General features: G+C 32.2%; 2 protein-coding genes across 3 annotated transcripts in view; one reads left to right on the top strand and one right to left on the bottom strand.

Moving 5' to 3' along the window:
- Positions 1 to 4,670, bottom strand: part of LOC127719372 (arf-GAP with coiled-coil, ANK repeat and PH domain-containing protein 2-like) — a 97,754-nt gene extending 93,084 nt beyond the window's left edge. The window contains exon 1 of the mRNA XM_052225474.1: positions 4,482 to 4,670. Coding sequence (XP_052081434.1) covers positions 4,482 to 4,540 — 59 coding nt within the window. The 5' untranslated portion in view covers positions 4,541 to 4,670. The remainder of the gene's footprint in view (positions 1 to 4,481) is intronic.
- A 150-nt stretch (positions 4,671 to 4,820) lies between these two features.
- LOC127719368 (enolase-like) lies at positions 4,821 to 19,922 on the top strand. 2 transcript variants are annotated; one of them, XM_052225469.1, is made up of 13 exons: positions 4,821 to 4,891; positions 8,392 to 8,482; positions 8,816 to 8,911; positions 9,844 to 9,902; positions 10,552 to 10,621; positions 10,974 to 11,041; positions 11,416 to 11,557; positions 12,481 to 12,570; positions 13,379 to 13,581; positions 14,638 to 14,777; positions 15,464 to 15,580; positions 16,180 to 16,288; positions 17,160 to 19,922. In XM_052225469.1, exons 2-13 carry the CDS (start codon positions 8,398 to 8,400, stop codon positions 17,280 to 17,282), a joined length of 1,302 nt encoding a protein of 433 aa, XP_052081429.1. In that variant the 5' UTR covers positions 4,821 to 4,891; positions 8,392 to 8,397; the 3' UTR covers positions 17,283 to 19,922. The 2 variants fall into 2 exon arrangements, with proteins under 2 accessions (XP_052081429.1, XP_052081430.1); XM_052225470.1 differs by lacking the exon at positions 4,821 to 4,891 and adding an exon at positions 5,029 to 5,131.
- Positions 19,923 to 21,440: the final 1,518 nt, after the last annotated feature.

Genomic DNA, 21,440 nt, shown 5'->3' with positions numbered 1-21,440 from the left:
TACAAATTGATACAACAACAGTCATTTACAAATGTACTGTAAACTTTTGAAGTTACTGGCCTGACCTCCACAATTAATCACGTTTTAGAATAATTGAAAAAATATTCTGAAAATATATTATGTCAATGTAACTGCCGACAAAATAATGACATGGGGCCGCAATTAAAAATATCTTTGTTTCCCCTTACCCTACCCACCATTTTGGAAGTGGGTAGGTAGGTAGGCTTTTTTTTTTTTTTTTTAGAGAAAATCCCTGAAATATATCTAACACACAGGAAAACACAGAAAAACAACAAATTGAACTTTATTGATACTAAAACAACATACTGTATAATGTATTATGCATGACTAGAAGACCTTACAATTTCAGACTAGAAAATGTTTGTAAATATCAATGTCTTTGTGACTTAAGAGTAGACCACATATAAATTGAGACACGGTTCTATATTTTTCTTATAGTTTTATTAATTCAATTGAAAATATAAAACCCCAACGAAACTGCTACCTAGTAACATTCGATGCAAAAAATATGTACACTTGTTTTTCATTTAAGGAAATACTAGAAGCCACAAACCGTGATCCAAGCGAGTATGACTACGCCTATTCAGGCTTCTTCTAGAAAACTATGAATTTATTTTTAACAATAAACTTTACTTTTGAAACCTTGGGCATGCCTTTGTGCAGATCAGCATTCACTGAGTTAAACGTTAGCAGACCTTACAATGTTTGTTAATTCTTGAACACATTTTACAATGCTTTCAACACAGAGAAACAAAATGATAATGATAGTTGAAGTCCACCTACAAATTTTCCTGTAATGAAACAATATTCTTAGACACTGTCATAATTATACAAAGGAGAAAGATTCTTTATCGAAGGCATAGTATGATACAAGACATTAAAACCAATATCAAACCAACTGAAACATATCAATATCTGCACAGACACAGCTCACACCCAAAAAGTGTTTTCATTGAAAGGATTTATCAAGGGTGAAGTATTGAGGTATCTCAGAAACACAATCAGCAAAACTGATCTTAAAAAAATGCTCAAAAGAGGATATCAAATATCTGAAATCAACTATTTTTTTTATCAAACACAAAATACAGAAAGGGAAAACTTGCTAACACATCGCCCAGCGAAAGTGGAGCAGCCGCTAGTAATGTTAACAAAATTCAACCCATCTATACAGAAACTAAAAATATAATAATGAAATACTGGCATCTTATTTCACAAAACCCTGAATGTGTGACCATATTTAATCATCAGCCCATTATAGCTTATAAAAGACATAAGAACTTACAAGAACTTTTATCAAAACATTAGCTGGTATAGTCATCTCGACTTTTCACAACACAATATGATACTGAGCTCGAAAAAAAATCAACTACTATTTTATCCAAAGACAACTGGTGTATGGTCCAATATCACTTACGAAATGAAACAAAATAGCATAAATAGCACGCCAATATACAACTTATTGAGTCGACCACTGATGAAGGCGAACTCAGGGATTTACCACAAACACGGCAGAAACACCGGGCCTAACATTTAAGCTCAAGGGTGAGCTCAGATGCGCAATCGTAACTACTCGGCCATTCTCGCTACGCATTTTGTTATTGGAGGCGTAGCTAGAATGGAAGAGTAGTTATAATTGCTCGGATGCATTTATTTAAAACATTCCATTCCAATTTCAGTATCCTTGCATACGTTGTTTACCCATTGCTGCAAACACACGGGCGACAATGATTTCGCGGAATGTTGAAATTACGGACCATTCAAGGAAACGAAATTAAAAAACGAACTTTTGAGCGAAACAAAAAAAAAAAAAAACAACAACGTGATTTTCGAAAAAAATTATTTCAGTCGGCGTATTTTTAGAGGGTCGGTCGGGTAAGGGGAAACAAACTTAATTTTAATTTTGGCCTTGGGAGAAAATAATGTAAACTCAATTTTTGAAGAAACACACAAGATCAAAGGAAGCAAGTTTTGAAAATAAATTCACTTAAAGACTTTCATGTTTTAATATCTGCACCTGAACCGTTTTTACCCATTGCAAACTTAGTATATTGTACTATAGCTTACAATGGAGTTTACTTAACAAAATTTTTATTTTCATAATTGAACTACATTGTACCAAAGTTTGTTTTAAAACAAACATGAAGGTGAAAGACCAAATCAGCACTACAACATGTACAATAAACAGTACATGTATGTAAAATTTATCATTATTTAACTAGCTGGGATGAACCCATGACCACTAACACAGTAAGCAACCACTTTACCAACTGAGCTGGAGGAGTCAAGTACTTCACTAGTAATCACAATTAATGGAGGGAGGTTATAAATTTGCAATGTGAATAAAGAACTACTACACTTCCCCCACCACTAGAGTCTTTATATCATAATGACCATATATATATCAAACAGTAAACTATAACCAATACTCAACTCATTTAACCAGCCTTTTATTCCTTGGGTTTTAAAGTTGGACTGCCAAGACTCTTTAATGCTAATTTATGCTATATTAAATAAGTGTACAATAAAATCTTTAAAACTTGAATCCTATGAGCATGATGAGGCTATGACAACGTAGAAAAAGTTAAAATCAATATATGTTTTGAGTCTGCTACATGTAGGCCTAACATTTAATTATCAAATTAATACATGTATAATAAATTTGAGAATGGAAATGGGGAATGTGTCAAAGAGACAACAACCCAACCAAAGAGCAGAAAACAGCCCAAGGCCACCAATCATGGGTCTTCAACGCAGCGAGAAAATCCCTCACCCAGAGGCGGTCTTCAGCTGGCCCCTAAACAAACTTGAGTGAAAATGGACGTCATATAACATAACATTTCATTGCATATAAGATAATACCCAGGAAAGAAAGGGGTAGAAATTTGATTGGTTAACTTCCAGTGATTGTTATTATCTTATATGCAATGAAATGTTAAGTGAAATTTTGTCTGTAGTACTGGACAGGATAAAACTTTACTCATGCCAAGTATTTCTTAATTTGAAACAAAGATATATATATATAGATTCTACCACTGCATCGAGTGTGATACGATATTTATCCACTCGAGACAGTTAAATTTTCAAATTTAAAACGCGAGGCTCGCCGAGCGTTTTAAATATTTAAAATTTAACTGTCGAGAGTTGATAAATATCGTATTACACGAGATTTGGTGGTGGAATCTGTTTCTCTAATGATTTTCAAACAATACGCAGGCAAATTTATTCCTTCTTTTCGAATGATCTGCAAAAAGATGTGTTCTTTCTATGTGACGTCATCAGGCATGGTCGCCTTTTTTCATGCCGTCACGATAGGAAATTCAGAGGAAAGCAAGAAAATTCGACGTCATAATCGGATTTTAACCAATGAAGAACTGAGATCAAACGAACCACACGTTGATTAAATTTTTTTTATACAATGGGTGCAGAAAGGGATAAATTGACGAAGAATTAGAGAAATATATATATCACTTCCATATTCTTCTTCAATACACTATGTAATCATGTATACATGTATGTTGAATATAACGCATTATTATAGATATATACATGTTTAGGTGTAATACCACAAAATCATAGTACGTCACATCCGGTTGCATAAGAAAAAGGGTCGAAAAAAATATTTCCTTAAATTTGACAGTTGCAGAAAATTATTCCTACATTTCATTGCAGTTAAAAATTTCTTGGGTGTTTCAAAGCCCTAGTACTATTCTTTTTTTATTTGGTGTTTCTATAAAATATTTTGGGAACTTGAGGTTACATGGTTACTAAAGCTTGTAAACAGGAAAGAAAGGGGTGGAAATTTGATTGGTTACATTTTGTAACTTCCAGTGATGGTTATTATCTTATATGCAATGAAATGTTATGTGAAATTTTGTCGGTAGTACTGGACAGGATAAAACTTTACTCGTGCCCAGTATTTCTTAATTTGAAACAAAGATAAATTCTGCACAATTTTTTGAAAAGTGTAAATTTAACAATGACTAATAGGGGAAAAACAATGGTGGTATTACACCTTTCTCATGTTTATGTTTTTAAAAATAAAACAAACATGTCAAAGGAATCCATGGTGCCTTTGGTGGACATACCCTTAGTAAAGGAAACCCAAAGTGCACATTTTATTGGGCTATCAGACCTCAGTATCAGACCCATTACTTTAAAATAATACGTTGGGATTCACAAGACATAAGGATTATTTTTTCATTAATGTAAATGATACATGTACTGAATGTGATCTCTAAACAACTGTAGTTGTCTAACTCAGTTAATTGTCTATACTAGACCCTGATATCATGGCCTGCTGCAATCTTTATCAATTGTAATTTTGTGACTATAAACGCGAATTTGTATCTATATATACAGAATACAAATCCTTACTATAACTATAAATGACTTGAGAAGTTAGTCACCGTTTTCACTTTCAACATGCTCAAGCTGATTAAAAATTATAGCCAGACTTTTACCTAAATATAGGAGAATCCTTCAGACATTCCTTGAAATCAACACTTGGTTTGGAAGGCATTTTGGTTACTGATTAAATTTCCGTTATATTGATCAGTTGGGGTGATTAGTCAATCATCTTCATCATTCAAGTTAACTCAACCACGAAATCCTCCTACTATTAATATTGCTTCCCCTTGGACGAAATATTAGATGGCGCTGCTGAAAATAACGAAAATATTATTTTTTTGTTTTTTGTAAATTAGCTGTTGGTTTAAAAAATTAAAACTAAAAAAAAAAAGTATAATGAAATTTATTTATTTTGCTATCTTCTTTTTGTAAATATTTCCTACTTCCTGTGACCTTGCCCTACTTTCAACGTGCAGACTATCACAGACGTGCAGTATTTACGTGGAAAAGCTGCTTAAAATATGTAAGAACTAAGTTTGCAACGGTATTCCCTTAATTTCTATTTACTATAAGCTACAAAAGATAATGCGACGACATCGTATTTAGCTGTCAAACATGCTAAAACTGCAAAATTAGTTGACCTTGAATGACAAATAAATGCAACCTTGCATGTTCAGTGTCCTTGTCCCATTCATCATTTCCTGTTCAAAGACAAAGACATTTAATTGTTAGGCTGTTATTCTATCCATCTGACGTGTAGTTGGTAAGTGCTCACAATAATAAAAAAATCACTTATGTCCGGAAAAATATGCATTCTCATGTTTTGTTTTTTTGAAGTGATTTAAGCCAAAATTTAAGGTTGGCTGCTAGTGCTAATAGTAATACACCTTATTGGAAATCTGGGCTGGTTTACCTGAGAATCTGCGCCGCTTGAACTTTTGACGTCATACAACAATCACTTTTCCATTGTGGAGTCAGATATTTTCTATTGTGACGTCAAAATTTTACGGGAACCTTTGTGATGTCCAGTAATGGCGAACAAATAGCGATAAGGTGTATGCTATACCCTAGTCCAAATAATAAATAGACCTTATCGCTGTTTTGGAACCTGGGACACTTGAACTCTACACCTAATCGCAATTTATTCCATTCCGGATAAGTTCTAAAATTACACAACTTTTTCATCCAGTTGAAGCTATCTGGGGCCCTGTTTAAACAATGCACCATGCATGAAGCTTTTTAATGAGATCTGTTTAAAACATCGTAAATACTTCAAACAAAATATTTTTTGACTAAAATTTGAGTTTCGAATAAGTGGATCATATTCTATCAAAGTTTCGTATTGATCGCTTTCTAAATTTTTCACTCCCTCAGCTCGTTACTGATGACCTTTGTTGTTTACCTGTTCAAGGCCTGTTGACCCAAACAGGAAGTTTTCTAAATGACTGTTTTTTCCGGATTGGACTAAAAAGCGATAAGGTGTATTGACTTTATACAACAATCACTTTTCCTTTGTGGCCTCTGACATTTGCTATTATGAGGCCAAAATTTTACATATGAACCGTTGACGTTGCGATGTCCAGTAATGCCTAATGGCGGATAAATAGCGATGAGGTGTATTATGACGTCTTGAAAGGCTATTTTGAATTTTTTCTGTGACACCTTCCTACGATGTCATAATGATGAAGCTATTTATTTTGTCTGGACTTTGAGAGAGAATTTTCGGCAGAACTTTGAAACCCAATTTTGCAATGTCAATGATACACTCGTCATTGATGGGCTAGAAATTTTTGCATAGATACACAGTCTTACCTTTTCAGTCTTCAAATTTAGCCAGTAAAATCAGCCACAGAATTGTCAAATTTTGTTCTTCAGAAGCACCACGGGCTTGTAGATTTTTCGATAATTGGTGCGCTCTTTTTGTCTTTGGCAATTAGTGACACCAAATATTCCGATTCTATTGAGCGCTATTTCACTAACCTGAATAGTTAAGGTGTTATAATCCACTGATCTACGATTACTTCATTAAGTAAGTAGGAGAGATCGATTACGGAGAGGGACTGAATTATTCGGGTTATTTTTTCACATGAATATTCAATAAACGTATTGCTTTTATTATTGGATCTAGACATTGATTTTAATGACAGGCAAAAATGTTCCTACGGCCTTGTACTGGTGGGGCCCATCCGGGGAAGGTGTTGCATATAATTTTTCCAAATTTTTCCGGGGGGGAGGGGGGTATGACTCGCCTTGTCAGTTTGCAGTGCTTTTTGCTGCTTACCAGTGATAGTAATTTGTGTGGACTTGTAGATTTTTCAAAGGACTTGTAAAACCTCATCAATTAGATTTTTCAAAGGACTTGTAAAATGTCATCAACCACAATTCCAACTGGCTTGTAGGTTTAAAAGTTAAGTGTGAGGACTGCCTTTTGTGTGCTTGTTGTTGCTTAATATTTCCAAAAATATCTTAAAGTAATGATAAAATATTAAAGTTACAATTCCATTTGAGGTGTGCAATGATTTGTGAAATGGTTTCCCTGATTTCCCAAGAACCATCACTTTAAAGTATAAGAGTATAAAATACCAAACTCCATAAAATTTAATGGACCCTAATTTCCGGAACGTTCATTTTATATTATCTGGAAATTCGGGACAGCCAAATTTTACAGAGTTTGATATTTTATACTCTCCGGAAGTGAAGAATCTTGGGAAATCAGGGAAACCATTTTGAAATAGAAGTAGATCATCACATTCTTTTTCAACAGGTGTTTACATAAGATTGTCTTTGATCATCATGATAAATAATTAGTGATACATTGTTGTAGTTTATGAAAAATTATCTAAAATGTTTTAAAAACAATTGACAGGAATCATACATTAATGAGCTTGGTTGTGCATAAAGCTGGGATTTAGACTTTGTGGTCAACTGAAAACTACTCAATTGGCATCTTTAATCCTTTTGTATTTTCTCTTGCAGAAAACAATTGAAATATGAATTAAAAGAAAATGAAAAGAAGTCTAAATGTTCTTATATTTCTTGTATACGAAAAAGTAAAATTTTGTCAACATTAAATCATCAATATCAATCCCCTACCCACATGACCCATATGTGTAAATGCTCTTTTGTTCCGACGTTGTAAAGTTCCGGGCGGAAAGAACTGACTAGCTGAAAAGTTCCGGAGGAACTTATTAACTAGTTACTTTGTTCTTCCTCTGGTTTAAAAGTTCCAACGGAACATATCAACTAGTTAGAAAGTTCCTTTTTGCCAAATTAGTCAAAACCGGAACTAACAAACTAGCCCAAAAGTTCCAACGGAACTTATCAACCAGTCACAAAGTTCCATTTGGAGAATTGATGCAAAGTAAAAGCGCAACATATTATCTTTGAACCTTTTCAAAGGGGAACAAAAGTGTCTTATATACTGATCCTCATTCTTCCCCCTCTTCATTATTATGGTACTTAATTCGGTCAGAATGTTGCCTTCATAACGGAATAAGTTCTAATTTATTGTTATACATTAATCTGAAATTGATATTTTCAAAAGTACCCACATGAGGAGGGGGGGGGTATTCTTCCCTCTCTTGAGGGTACTATGAATACTAAATTTGCATGATAATGCAACTTATTCCGTTTGCTCGGAATAAAACAACTAGTTGGAAAGTTCCATCGGAACGAAATAACTAGTTGAAAAGTTCCGATGGAACAAAGTAACTGACGGAACATAGTGGCTGTTACATATGCATCTGGATTTATTTTAGAATTACCAAGCTAAGCAAGAGTTGTGTCCCTTGGTCTATCAATCTTAAGGTATTCGTTTGAGTCGAACTACGGGTATCTCAAAATATTTCTCTGGTCCGGCTGACTTTGAGATAACGAGAGTTGACTATCAAATTTTTTGTATTCAAACCACGTTTCTGCATTTAAAAAGCTTCAGGTTTGCTAAGATTAAAAAAATATAGTAGATCTAAGGATTTATGACGCATAACATTGACACAAAACTGAAAGCTTAAAGTTTTTTTGTAGAGCACCATGCCAGTAACAGCTGTGAAAGCACGTCAGATTTTTGACAGTCGTGGAAATCCAACAGTGGAAGTAGATTTAAAAACAGAAAAAGGTCTGTTCAAAATCTTAGTCAAAGATTTGATTGAATTGTTGTTTACATGTGAAAAGTTCTATTTTAGATTTTTTTTTTAAAGAAAGAAGAACTAAAAATTGTTTTCTTAACAAATTCAGTAGAAAAAAATTAATTAAAATCACATGTTGAAGTAATTATAGATTGTTCAATGTAATCTAATAATGTTAAAGTATAGGTAAGATAGTTGTAAAAAAAATTAGTATGATAGTCAATGAAACTGTTAACAAAACAAAAACAAGAAATGCTGTAAAAATAACATTCTTTGTATATACAGGTCATTGCTGTATGAATAATGTTTCTCTGTACATACAGGTCAGTTTAGGGCAGCAGTACCAAGTGGAGCATCAACTGGTATTTATGAAGCATTAGAACTGAGAGATAAAGATCCCAAGGCATATCATGGAAAGGGTAAGTTTAAACATTAACCAACAGTCCTGAAAGTCAGATATATATAGTAATTTTTTGTCTGGTTATAGGCATATTTGAAAAAAAAGAGGTAGAAGATAAGACATTCAAAACTCATAAGTCCAAGAGAAACTGACAACACCGTGGCAAAAAAAAAGAGACGAAACGAAAAACAATTCCACAAAACACTACATAGAAAACTAAAGACTGAGCAACATGAACCCCACCAACAAGTATATATGATTTGGACAAAATTAAAAATTTGACTGATCATTTGCATATCACTTAACTGGACCAAACCAATTTTTACTGGTCTCTGTCCAATGTCCGGCGACCTTGGGAATGACTGTGCTCCGCAAGGGTAAGCAGATCCTACTCCACATTTGGCACTAGTTGTTGTGCTTATGGTAAGTACAATTTCTGGAAGCATTTGTAACAAGTCAATAGATAATGTGAAAACAAATCATTTTTTTGCCAGATCATGCAGATGGGAATGTAACTTGAGCAAACAAATTAAGTGTTTGAACTGAGATCTAAACATCTATTGAAGTAGTTGTAATAAATATTGTCAATAGAAATGGTTAAAAACTTTATTGTAATGACAGTGTTTGGAATTAAGTTTAGTCAGGAAGCTTCCCATTTTAACTGAAGAACATCAAGAAGTCAATGACTGGTTGGCATTAAATTTTAATATAATGTCTTTGTAGTTTTTCTACAGGCTGATGTATGAGCGAACAGTACCTTATAAATCCAGTACAAGTAGAGAAATGATATTATTTCCACTGTATAACAGAACACATTCCTAATGCTACCTGTTTGTATTGATTGGTTTTTGTTGAGCTACTTGACTTATTTATAGATCAATGAACTTCCTTGTTGCATATTGGGTGAATTGTATGTAAGAAAATTGATTGTTTTGTATTTAATATTTTTAGGTGTATCTAAGGCAGTATCCAACATCAATGACATCATTGCACCAAAATTACTGGCTTCAGTAAGTAGAAGTTTTCTATAAAAATTGTTTCTAGATATACATTATCATACAGTTTACTGTGGGTTCATTATTATTCGTTGGATATGAATTTTCATGAATTTCAAGGTTATAAGTTAACCACAAATTTAAGTTTTCAACGAAATATATATTTTCTACAGGCTTGTATGCAAACTCTGGCAAAACCACAAAATCAAGTATCCACAAAAAATACAATTTTTCCTCAATCCACGAAAATCGGTACCCATAAAAAATAAATGAATTCACAGTATATAAAGATGATAAACTTTTGTGCCTATGATAAAATCAACATATCCTTGAAATTCTAAGAACTGTAGAGAATTTAATATGTTTGGACTTCGTTTACTTTAGACCTTTGATATCATTATGGATTTGAAATAGACCTTAGCTAATCCTCATACAACCAATTATCTGTGCTTGAAAATACATTGTCAGTTTCAAAAAAGGTTTTGTAGAATTTTGATTTGCTTCTACATCAAAAGAACACAATTTTTAAAAAGCAATTGATTATAATTTTTCTAAACAAATTTATAACTGAAAGTGTATCACCATAAAAATGACAAGAGCAGCAGATTTAAGAGTATACCTAGGGTTGATATAGGAATAATTAATTATTTTAACATTCTTCCAGGGATTAGATGAGTCAGACCAAACAGCTGTGGACCAATTTCTTCTTTCATTGGATGGAACAGAAAATAAAGGTATAGTTGGAAACAAAACGCCCTTCCAAATTTGTTCAAATGTTGGAAAAAGCATATTTTCCTGTTCATACTGATTGGCTTAATTTGTTTTTTTCTGGCTAAAATCAGTTAGTCTATAAGTTAATTAGGTGAGAACTTCCTTGTGTGTAAGATTTCATGTTGTCATTGATTTGGGTTTTTTTTTTTTGTTAGATTTGAAATTTAAATATAAAAAAGAAGATGTGGTATGATTACCAATGAGGCAACTCTCCACAAGAGACAAAATGACCAAAGTTCATTAATGATTATCAATAAAAAAAAACAGTTCAATATAAAACAAGAGATCAGCATTGTTTATAAATTTGTGTTTCAGATAAACTTGGTGCTAATGCTATCCTTGGTGTATCAATGGCAGTTTGCAGAGCTGGTGCAGCCAAAAAGGTATTTCATATAAGATAGAAACAATAATGTGTATTCTATATATGTAAATGTGCCAAACAAACAAACACAGAATACTCAAGTTACTATATCCATGCCTACTGTGTGAATGTATTTACTTTTTGAAATTTGCTGTTGTACCATTTGCATTATTTTTGTATTTCATTCCAACAACCCTGATGATTTTTCACAGGCAGGGGCTGTTAAGCCTGTTGCTAGCTTCAAAGATTAAATCTAGCAGTGATGTAGCTTTTTTCTGCTGAGACAGCAAACATCAATCAATCAATCATTTAAAAAATTAAATTAAATGTTGTGAAGGACCAATAACTGTAGAATCATATCATTAAGTTATGAAATACCTTTTGTATTTTTTATAGGGAGTACCTCTTTACAGACATATTGCTGATTTAGCAGGAAACAAGAACTTAATCCTCCCAGTCCCAGCATTCAATGTAATAAATGGTGGCAGTCATGCTGGAAACAAACTGGCCATGCAGGAATTTATGATTCTACCAACTGGTATGTATCTGTCTATAAAATACACACCTTTACCTATTTTATGTTTTTACCACTAGTTTTGTGTAATTTAATTAATTTTTGCATGTGATATATTTATCTTGTCTTTCTGTCTCTCTTTCCATCACGAAGTAGAAACCTATCACGTGATATATTTATCTTGTCTCTCTTTCTATCATGAGGTAGAAACCTATCACATGTGATATATTTATCTTGTCTCTCTTTCTATCATGTGGTAGAAACCTATCACATGTGATATATTTATATTGTCTCTCTTTCTATCATGAGGTAGAAACCTATCACATGTGATATATTTATCTTATCCCTCTTTCTATCATGGGGTAGAAACCTTCAATCATTTGTGATATATTTATCTTGTCTTGTCTCAATTATTCCATGACACATTTCTATATGAAGGAATATTTTATGTTTTTGTCAATATTGGTAGCTAGATGATATTTGATTTGAGAGATTTTCAAATCTGCCAATTCCTGTATCCCTTAAGATATAAATTTAACAGCCATTGAACATCAACTTTTGGTAACAGTTTTCTTAGTTTACATGAAAGCAAATCAGTTTTATATTTGATAAGGAGCTTAATAATGTTGAGTTTTATTGCAAAGGAAATTTTCAGATCAGCAAAAGAGGGTAGATGGGGTTTACATTTCAAGACACAGGATATGTGGTTTGATTGCCAATGAAGTAACCTAAAAGACACAGAGATTTTACTTTTATCAGTGAATATGAAAGCGTAGTACTTTTAGTTGGTACTTGAGGTTATGATGATTTTTGTCTCTAATGTTTAATTGAAGTACATTATATATATGCTAAGGTAATTTATTGAAGGAAAGTGATTTTGATAATGAAAACTCCCACTTGGCAAGTGGGACAAAGAATCTTATTTCTATTTATGTTTTTTTATTCAGGTGCTAAGTCTTTCACAGAAGCCATGAAAATGGGTTCAGAGACATACCATCATTTAAAAGCTGTCATCAAGAAAAAATATGGACAAGATGGTAAGATTCTGGGTGACCATTAATAAGATTTCTCTTCAATAAATGTAGAAGAGAAGGTGGTGATTGTTTGCTGTTAGGTCATTTGAATTTTTGGAAACTTTGCATTAAAAATATACAAAGGGCTGTTCCAAAATTAGTCATGGGGAGCAAGGGGAGGCACCAACATTAATTTATTGTTGGGGTGTTGCATTTTCCTAAGAATTTTGTAAGAAACTATAAAACGTATAGTAAATTTTATATTTTGGGTGGTTGTGGTCTTAAAAAAGTGCCTCTCATGCCCTCCTGCCTTTAAGTTAGAAACAGTCTTAATGTAATCATTGCAGCTAGGAACTAGAAGTGTTTGGAAATCACCTCAAATAAAAACAAAAACTTGTTTCTGTGATTCACTAAAAACTAAATCTAAATGAAAACTGTAATTGTGTACTGTTACTTGAATGTTGAGGATTTTCTATGGGATGTTTAAGTACATTGAAAAAAAAAATGAAAATTGAAAATTATTTGAAAAATTGAATACATTGTTGATTTTATTGGCTGAAACGTTTGTGTATAAAAAGGAATAGCAGCCATCATCCACCCACCTAACAGGAAAAGAAACAATATTTACTAGATAGTTTTGTACACAATACAAAAACGCCTTACAAAAACTAAAGACTGTAAATCATATTACAGAGATATATATATATGGTGGTCCTAAATGAAAAAAAGCTTACAATATTTATTGATTTTTGCTTGGTTATAAACTACAAATGTAATTGATAGCTTGCAGTTGAAATTCATATTGATAAAGCTTTTCATCTATTTTTTTCAGCCTGCAATGTAGGTGATGAAGGAGGTTTTGCACCAAACATCTTAGACAACATGGAAGGTTTAGATTTACTGGTTCAAGCTATAGAGACAGCAGGGTATACTGGAAAAATCAAGATCGGTATGGATGTAGCTGCCTCGGAATTCTGTAAAGATGGAAAATATGATTTAGACTTCAAAAACAAAAACTCTAATCCTAAAGATTATGTAAGTTTATTTTTGTGATATCAATAACTTTCCTTGAACTCCTTGCCTCTTCTTAATTTTAGATCAGTGATTTTTTTAGTACCGAGACAATCTTAGTACATACAGTAACAGTTCATATAAACACAAATGAAGTTGAGTAAAAATCAAATACACAGTAACCACACACTGATATGAAATAAAAGCTGTCATCTATGGCTGGTTAAGTTGAAAATGTATGAATAAGGAGATGTGCTATGATTGCCAATTTATACAGCTATCCACCAGGGTCTAAATGACATTGATTCAAGCAAATTAAGGTCACCTTAACCCTTTCACCGATAGCTGCCCAGACAGAAGCTACTCTGAGACGATGGCTTCCCTGGCTACTATTACTCAAGTGGGAGATCTTCATAATAAATGTCAATAAAAACTTGTCTGTAGTTATTTGTGTCTTTATTTCATTCACTAACACCATGTTCACAGTTTTGTTCATGTTTTGATAATTTTTTCTTCATAAAATATTCAAATTTTCAAATTTTCGGCATTATCTAGGTGAATTCTCAAAATTCTGCTCTTTGACCCAAAATTGTAATTTTTTAACCCAAAACGGCAAAATTTTGAAAATTTAATGAGGCTGTACAAAATCCTTACACAGAACGATGTCCATTCCAAGTGTTTTGTACATAAAACAACATTTTATGGATATTTTTGGATTGTGAATGAAAGTGTGGGGTAAACATCATTGAGATAGCAACCCAACTAATAAAAATAAATGTTAGACATCTAGAGGGCAACATAATATCTTTTATGGCAATTGTTGGATATTGTAACATTTTGGGAATCAAATTAATAATAAATGATATCAAATCAACTTTAATAAGAGTCCTCATAGTATACAAACAAGGACATAACATAAGCTTTATTGAGTTTTTATACAATATAAAATTAAGTTCAGGTTTAGGGGATGATTTGGGGACTTGTGACTGATATTCAATTGATGGTTACATTTTTTTCAACTTTTGAGGAATTGCAAGAAAAATCCTTCTATCATCACAATGAGAGTATTTTTATTTACAGTTGTCACCTGAAGCTTTAGGAGACTTGTACAAAGATATGGTAGCTAAATATCCAATCGTATCAATAGAAGATCCATTTGACCAAGATGATTGGTCAGCGTATACTTCACTAACTGGTGCCACTCCAATACAGATTGTAGGGTAAGGTTATAACCTCAAACATGTCAAAGTAGACATCATCACACTTCTGGGAAATATTTTTTGTACTCATGGCTATAAAAAAAATAAGGAAATGTGATATGATTACCAATGAGACCACCATCCAAATGACATGGATGTGAAGAAATATTATAGAAAAAAATGAATAATAAAAACTTGAGGTAGACAGCTCTCTCACAAGCAAAAAAACCCATAACTATAAAATATTAGGGCATATGATACACCACAAGCACATGGAGAAATTCTATTGCGAAAAATCCTGTAAACCCTGCTGATATTGTATTGTGTGTAAAATGATTCAGTAGGCCAGCAGCTTGTCACATTTACACAAATATTCCATCTTTATGCTTGTTCTTTCTTAGTCATCAGCCTTGTTAATAAAACATTTAAAAAAATTAAATGCTATACACATTGATTTAGCTGTTGTATAATAGGGCTGTTCCAGAACTAAAAACATTGGAGGCACTTTATTTAGATCCCAAATACCGTAATATGAAATTTGTCGTTTTATGTTTTAATCTTAGGAAAATGCAACCACTCACAATTAATTAATTGGAGTGCCTCCAATCCACCCACCACTATCAATTTCGGAACAGCCTTTACTTTTAAATGGTCAATTACAATATTGTTGATTTGGAATATGATTATTGTTTATTTGTTGATTACAGAGACGATTTGTTAGTCACTAATCCAAAGAGGGTACAGAAGGGAATTGACATCAAGGCTTGTAACTGTTTATTGCTGAAAGTAAACCAGATTGGTAGCATCACCGAAGCAATCCAGGCGTAAGTTGTCAAAAAATATGTTCACTGTATCAAATAAAAAACATAAAAAAAATGGGATTTTCTGGTTACCCAACAGACTTTTCGTTTTACATTGGAACAGGAGTAAGTATTTTTGTTGGTTGTACATTTATATGAAAAATTGATGATGTTTCCTATCTTGGACTTGTCTGTCACAATTTATGAAATTAGACTTAATACTGTATTTAGCTTTTCTTTATGCAATATTCTTGATTTGAGTGAGAAAACATTTAGGAGATAGTCTTGTTCTATAGAAGTAGATTTAAAGATTTCTTTAGAGAAAATACACTCAACCATCTATTATTTATTTTAAGTGTGTCCCGAACCCCATTAATTTTTGGAACAGCACAACACCAAACTAAATATAGCGATATTAAGGGCAAAATTAAAGACTTGAATGATTTTGTTTCATGTTGTGGTTAATATGGGTTTACTGAAGAACCATTTTTTATCCAGGTTTGAATCAGTTTTACACAACAATGAAACCAGATATTAAGATACAACTTCTATGTTAACTTTTATTATTATAGTTAATATTTTATTGTTCATTGTTTTTTTTAAATGCTGTTTATCTTTTATAGTTGGAAAATGTCTAAGGATGTAAGCTGGGGAGTAATGGTTTCCCACAGAAGTGGAGAAACAGAGGATACATTTATAGCAGATCTTGTAGTAGGATTGTGTACTGGACAGGTATTAAGTCTAAATATACATTTATTCATTTTGATCATTTTAGTATCAGAGTACCATGACACTATAACCTTTTACCTATCTTCTGAATTCTATCTGAAATGATTTTATCTAAAGGCTTTATAATTAAAATTGGTTTACTTGCTAGGAAACAAGATGATATTTAAAATTTGCTCTTTGCTATGATGGTATTTGATATTTTTTATATTCATTCAAGCATTAAAAGAAGGTCAGTTTGTAGGAATTAATCAATATTTTATGATGATTAGATGAATGCTTAAGCATTTTAATACTGATATTAGGATATATCATCATAAAAGTTAACCAAAGTCAGTCAAAGCTTTGACTTGATCAGGTTTAACTGTTTATATGGGTAATTTTCGGGTTGCTCTAAATGTAGTCCAATGAAAAGCTTCATGTACCTGTATATTTCACTTAGTATTTAATGATGGAACACAAACTTCAAAGGTTATTAGGTAAGTTAGTCCCACATTCTATAACATTTTAAAATGACAAAAATAGTTTCTTGAAATAGGCTGTCATGTTTAAATTGTGATTAACCGGTAATTGGGAATGTAGGGCTTTCTTCGATTCACTGTCACATGGGTAGAGTCAATTTACTGAAGGGTCCTGTGAAAAATTCTTTTAACATTCCATTGGGTTATTGATCACTCAGTTTGTGCTGATAGTGTGCATCTATCTGCAGGGTAGTTTTCAAGTGACAAAATGTACTTCAATAAAAAAAAAAAAAAAAAAACTTTAAAAATTACAGAAAACCAGTATTGAATAGCTTTTGTAACATCCTAAAAGTGTATCAAACTCATTATTTGTAAATGTAAACTGCTGCAACTCAACCTGACTTCTATAATTGCAGATTAAAACAGGAGCTCCGTGCAGATCTGAAAGATTAGCAAAATACAACCAGATCTTAAGAATTGAGGAAGAACTTGCAGGCAGTGCCACATATGCTGGTGAAAAATTCCGTTTCCCCTATTAAAGTATAGACTTGTTGTATCACTGTTTATATTGGTTATAAGTATTACTCAACTAGCATAAACTATTTTAAGCCACAGGCTTGTCGTATGTTTTTTACTAATTTTGTTATCATATTTTAATTTTTGTCGTCTTATGTTTCCGATTGCTAACTTGATCTCAGGTTTTGTTTTGTAATATTCCATTTAAAAAATTTACATTCAAAATTTGTTTCCTCCCTGCATTCAAGTAAAGTAAAATACAAATATAAAAATGAAAAGTTGTAATACAAATATAAAAATGAAAAGTGGTATCGGTTTGTTAGTGCCAGATTTAGTTTTTTCTTTGAGATTAATAAGTTTTTATTGCGATATTGGGGGAAACTTGAATATTTTCCTTTCTGCTTGTTGCTTTTTTTTTTTACCAATAGTCCACAAAGATTGCTCCGTTTAAACATACATGGCACCTGAGAAGGCTGTTTGGAATCAGAGTAAAGTGAAGGGAAAATACTTTTCACATTGAAATTGAATGTTCCTCCAATTTACAGAGCCCTCCTTAGGTACCATTTGTGTTTGAATAGGTCCATCCATACTAGGTAAATCCCAAGTTTTTTTATATAAGATTTTTCAAGTGCCCCAGTTTTTTCGTTTATTTTAGGGTTTGAGATCTGTTGTAAGGTATAGAAAGGCATTACTTCTTAGCATAATTTGATTTGAGATTTACATATTGTAATAAATAAACAATGTCTTGGCAGTCATAATGATTATATAAAAGTTAATTATTTTTTTCTTCAAATAACATGTTTCAGTAAGAATTCTTATATAAATCTGTAGTTAAGTCACTGGAAAAGTTGTTAAAATGGTCATTTGGTGCAGATAAAACACAAAAAGTTTGTGAAAATTATCTTTAATTACATTGTACAATGTAAATTTTGTGATACTTTTGTCTGTTTACAAGGTAGAAAGAGTGATTGATAGATTTTAAGTATGTTGTAAAATGTTGTATATAACATGTACATATTGATGTTACAATTTTTTTTTCTTTTTTGGCTTTTTGCCAACTCCAAGTACAAAACTAGTGCTAATTATTGGCCTTTGCCTTGACATAAATTGTCAGACAATGTGCTGGTCAACCAGATATAGTGAGAGGAAGTGAGATAGATTGATTGAAAGATGGGAGAGAGAGTGAGTTGATAATGGAAAAGAAGAGTGGTAGAGAGGGGATGAAAAAAGAGTGGTAGAGAGAGGGTGAAAAGACTCTTAATTGATCATTAAGATGTCATTTTGTACATACATGTATATATTTGTTACTTTTACTTTTAAGGATTTGGTATTTAGCCAATATCCATCACCACTTGGTAAGTGTTATGGTGAAATCGTGAGATATGTGCAGGTAATATGTATTTATATGAAGAGCGAGAGAGAGAGGGCGCAGAGGGAAACGACACTGATGCGGGGTTGTTGAAAATATGTAAATAAATATAAATGTATTTTAAATAGAGTAGACATACAGCTAGTCTGAACAAGATACACAGAGCATATGTGAAATAAGAGTGAGAGGTGTGAGCAAAGATGAGAAAGAGGTATATTTAGTTTTAGAAACTTGACCATTTAACACTAACAGAGGTCAAAGTATGTTAAAGTAGTATTAGTACATTACATGTACTTACTGACATCTTTGACTCATTAGAGTAGTCTATAGTCTAGAACCACACAAAAGTCATTAATAGTTCTTTTTTTTTTTTAGTTTCTTACTTTGTTAATTTTTATGTCCATTTATTTTCTTTTCTTTTGAAAAAAAAATTATAAAAAAATGTCAATGATAAAATGAAATTTAGGAACATAACGAGGAGAATATTTAGATGAACTATTCTATTCTTAAGTATGTGTGTAAATACTTCTCGCAAGACATTACAACAGCAATGATTCAAACTTGAAATAGAAACTATGTTGCTTTCACTTTCCAATTTTCACCAACTTAAAAAGAACTGTAAATAAATTTGATGTGGTTTTAATACTGTAAGAATGTATGAGATGAAAGTGATGCTTGATATGTTGATTGAATGAGGATGTTATTGTGTATGAAATGAAAGTGATACTTGGTATGCTGATTGAATGAGGATGTTATTGTGTATGAAATGAAAGTGATACTTGGTATGCTGATTGAATGAGGATGTTATTGTGTATGAGATGAAAGTGATACTTGGTATGCTGATTGAATGAGGATGTTATTATCCTTGTAATGTTTTGTCTCAATTATTAACATGTAGTGTTTTGTCTTAAATTTATTTGTTAAATGTATGGACCCCTTATTACTTACAAGTTTGTTATTTTGTTTATTTATGTTTAGCTAGGTTATGTGAAACTTACAGGTTAAAGGTGAAATCCAGTAAGATTTTGGATGGAAATTTGTTACATATACATGTATCTTTTATTTATTTGGTGTCTATGATAGAATTGAATGATTGTTGATTTACTTTTTATCTTTTTTTCCACAAGTTTATTCTCCCATCTTCTTTGCAAGAACAGTTCCAAGCACTTCTATCTAGGATTCAGATATCTTTGATGTCAATATTGCGATTTATCAGTTTACATTAAACATTTGTTATCTTTTATGACTGCACAAGACATTGTTTCTCAAATCTCAATAAAAACTAAGAAAATTATTCTTATGTTGTTTATCTGTTTCAAGGTTTTGTTCACTTTTCTAAATGACTATTGTTCCAAGAAAAATTGACAACACCATCACTAAAAAAAAAAAACAATTCACAAAACACTACTTGAGCAAGACTGACCCTACCAAAAGCCAGGGGAACTCAGGTGCTGTGGAAAGGTATGCAGTTCCTGCTTCATTAGTTTCATCTGTCGTATTGTTCATGCCAAGTAAGAATTTGGCAATGAATTCAAATTCAGTTTATGTCACAATCAACGAAAAAATGAAAGGGTCGTGGCTACAAGTGAAAATATCCAGGGGTCATCTGTGACACTTAATTCATAATTGTCAACAAAATCATAACATCTGAAACTTGCATAAGAATGACTTCAACATTACCGTTGGGAACCCTTTGTTTTATAGCTTGGTTTTAAGTAGAAACACTCTATCAAGGAAACTAAATTGGAAATACAAGCCGTGGAATATTGTATCAATAGCCATATTCAGGAGCTTCTGAAATGTTGCTACACAAAAATCCTTTATTTTAAGTTCAGCTGGATATATGTGATCAACAGTCACCATATTTTTGATTATTTTGTTTGCCTCAACCAAATGTTATGAAACTTATACACAATGCTTATTACCACAAAACACAGATCAAGTTTGAAATTGGGTGCCGTCACGATAACGGCTCTTGAGTTTTGCCCCTTCATAAACAAAAATTGATTATTCAATGAAAGGACAGCATCTTTATTGCACAATATGAAGTTAAAAGATAAATGAAATTTATCTTATACAAATTATTTGTAGATCATTGTTTTTATGCCCCCGCCGTAACGGAGGGGGCATTAAGTTTTACCCTTGTCTGTCTATTCGTCCGTACGTCCCAAAGTTGGTTTCCATTCTCTAACTTTAGTTTGCCTCAAACAAATGTTATGAAACTTATACACAAGGCTTATTACCATATAATTCAGATCAAGTTTGAAATTGGGTGGCATCACTTTTACTGTTCTTGAGTTATGCCCCTTTATAAACATAAAAATTGCTTAATTTTTGTTTTCCTTTCTCTAACTTTAGTTTGCCACAACCAAATGTAATGAAACTTATACACAATGCTTGTTACCCACAAAACTCAGATCAAGTACAAATTTGGGTAGTGTCACTTTTACCGTTTATGATATGCAAGCGGGGGCATCATCTGTGTCCCATGGACACATTCCACATTTATTTTTTTATCATTTTTGAAATTTAAAGTTTCTATCTATTATAGTTTTCAAGATAATAGGCAAAAATGCAAAACATTAGGAAAAAAATTGTCATTAAAGGGCAGTAACTTCAATAAGGTGTTGACAGATGATTTCGATCGTGTTGACTTATTTGTATATCTTGTCTTGATGATCACTTGTTATTTCAAGTTTATGTCTATTATAATTTGCAAGATAACAAGCAAAAATGAAAAATAATGGTAAAATTTGTCTACAAGGGCAATAACCCCTATGTAAAAGTCAATGGACAATGACGATGGATGCTA

This window comes from Mytilus californianus, unplaced genomic scaffold, assembly GCF_021869535.1.
Source record: "Mytilus californianus isolate M0D057914Y unplaced genomic scaffold, xbMytCali1.0.p SCAF_11, whole genome shotgun sequence".
NCBI classification, from domain to species: domain Eukaryota; kingdom Metazoa; phylum Mollusca; class Bivalvia; order Mytilida; family Mytilidae; genus Mytilus; species Mytilus californianus.
Note: the sequence above shows the minus strand (reverse complement) of the source record. Positions and strands in the feature narration are given on the sequence as shown.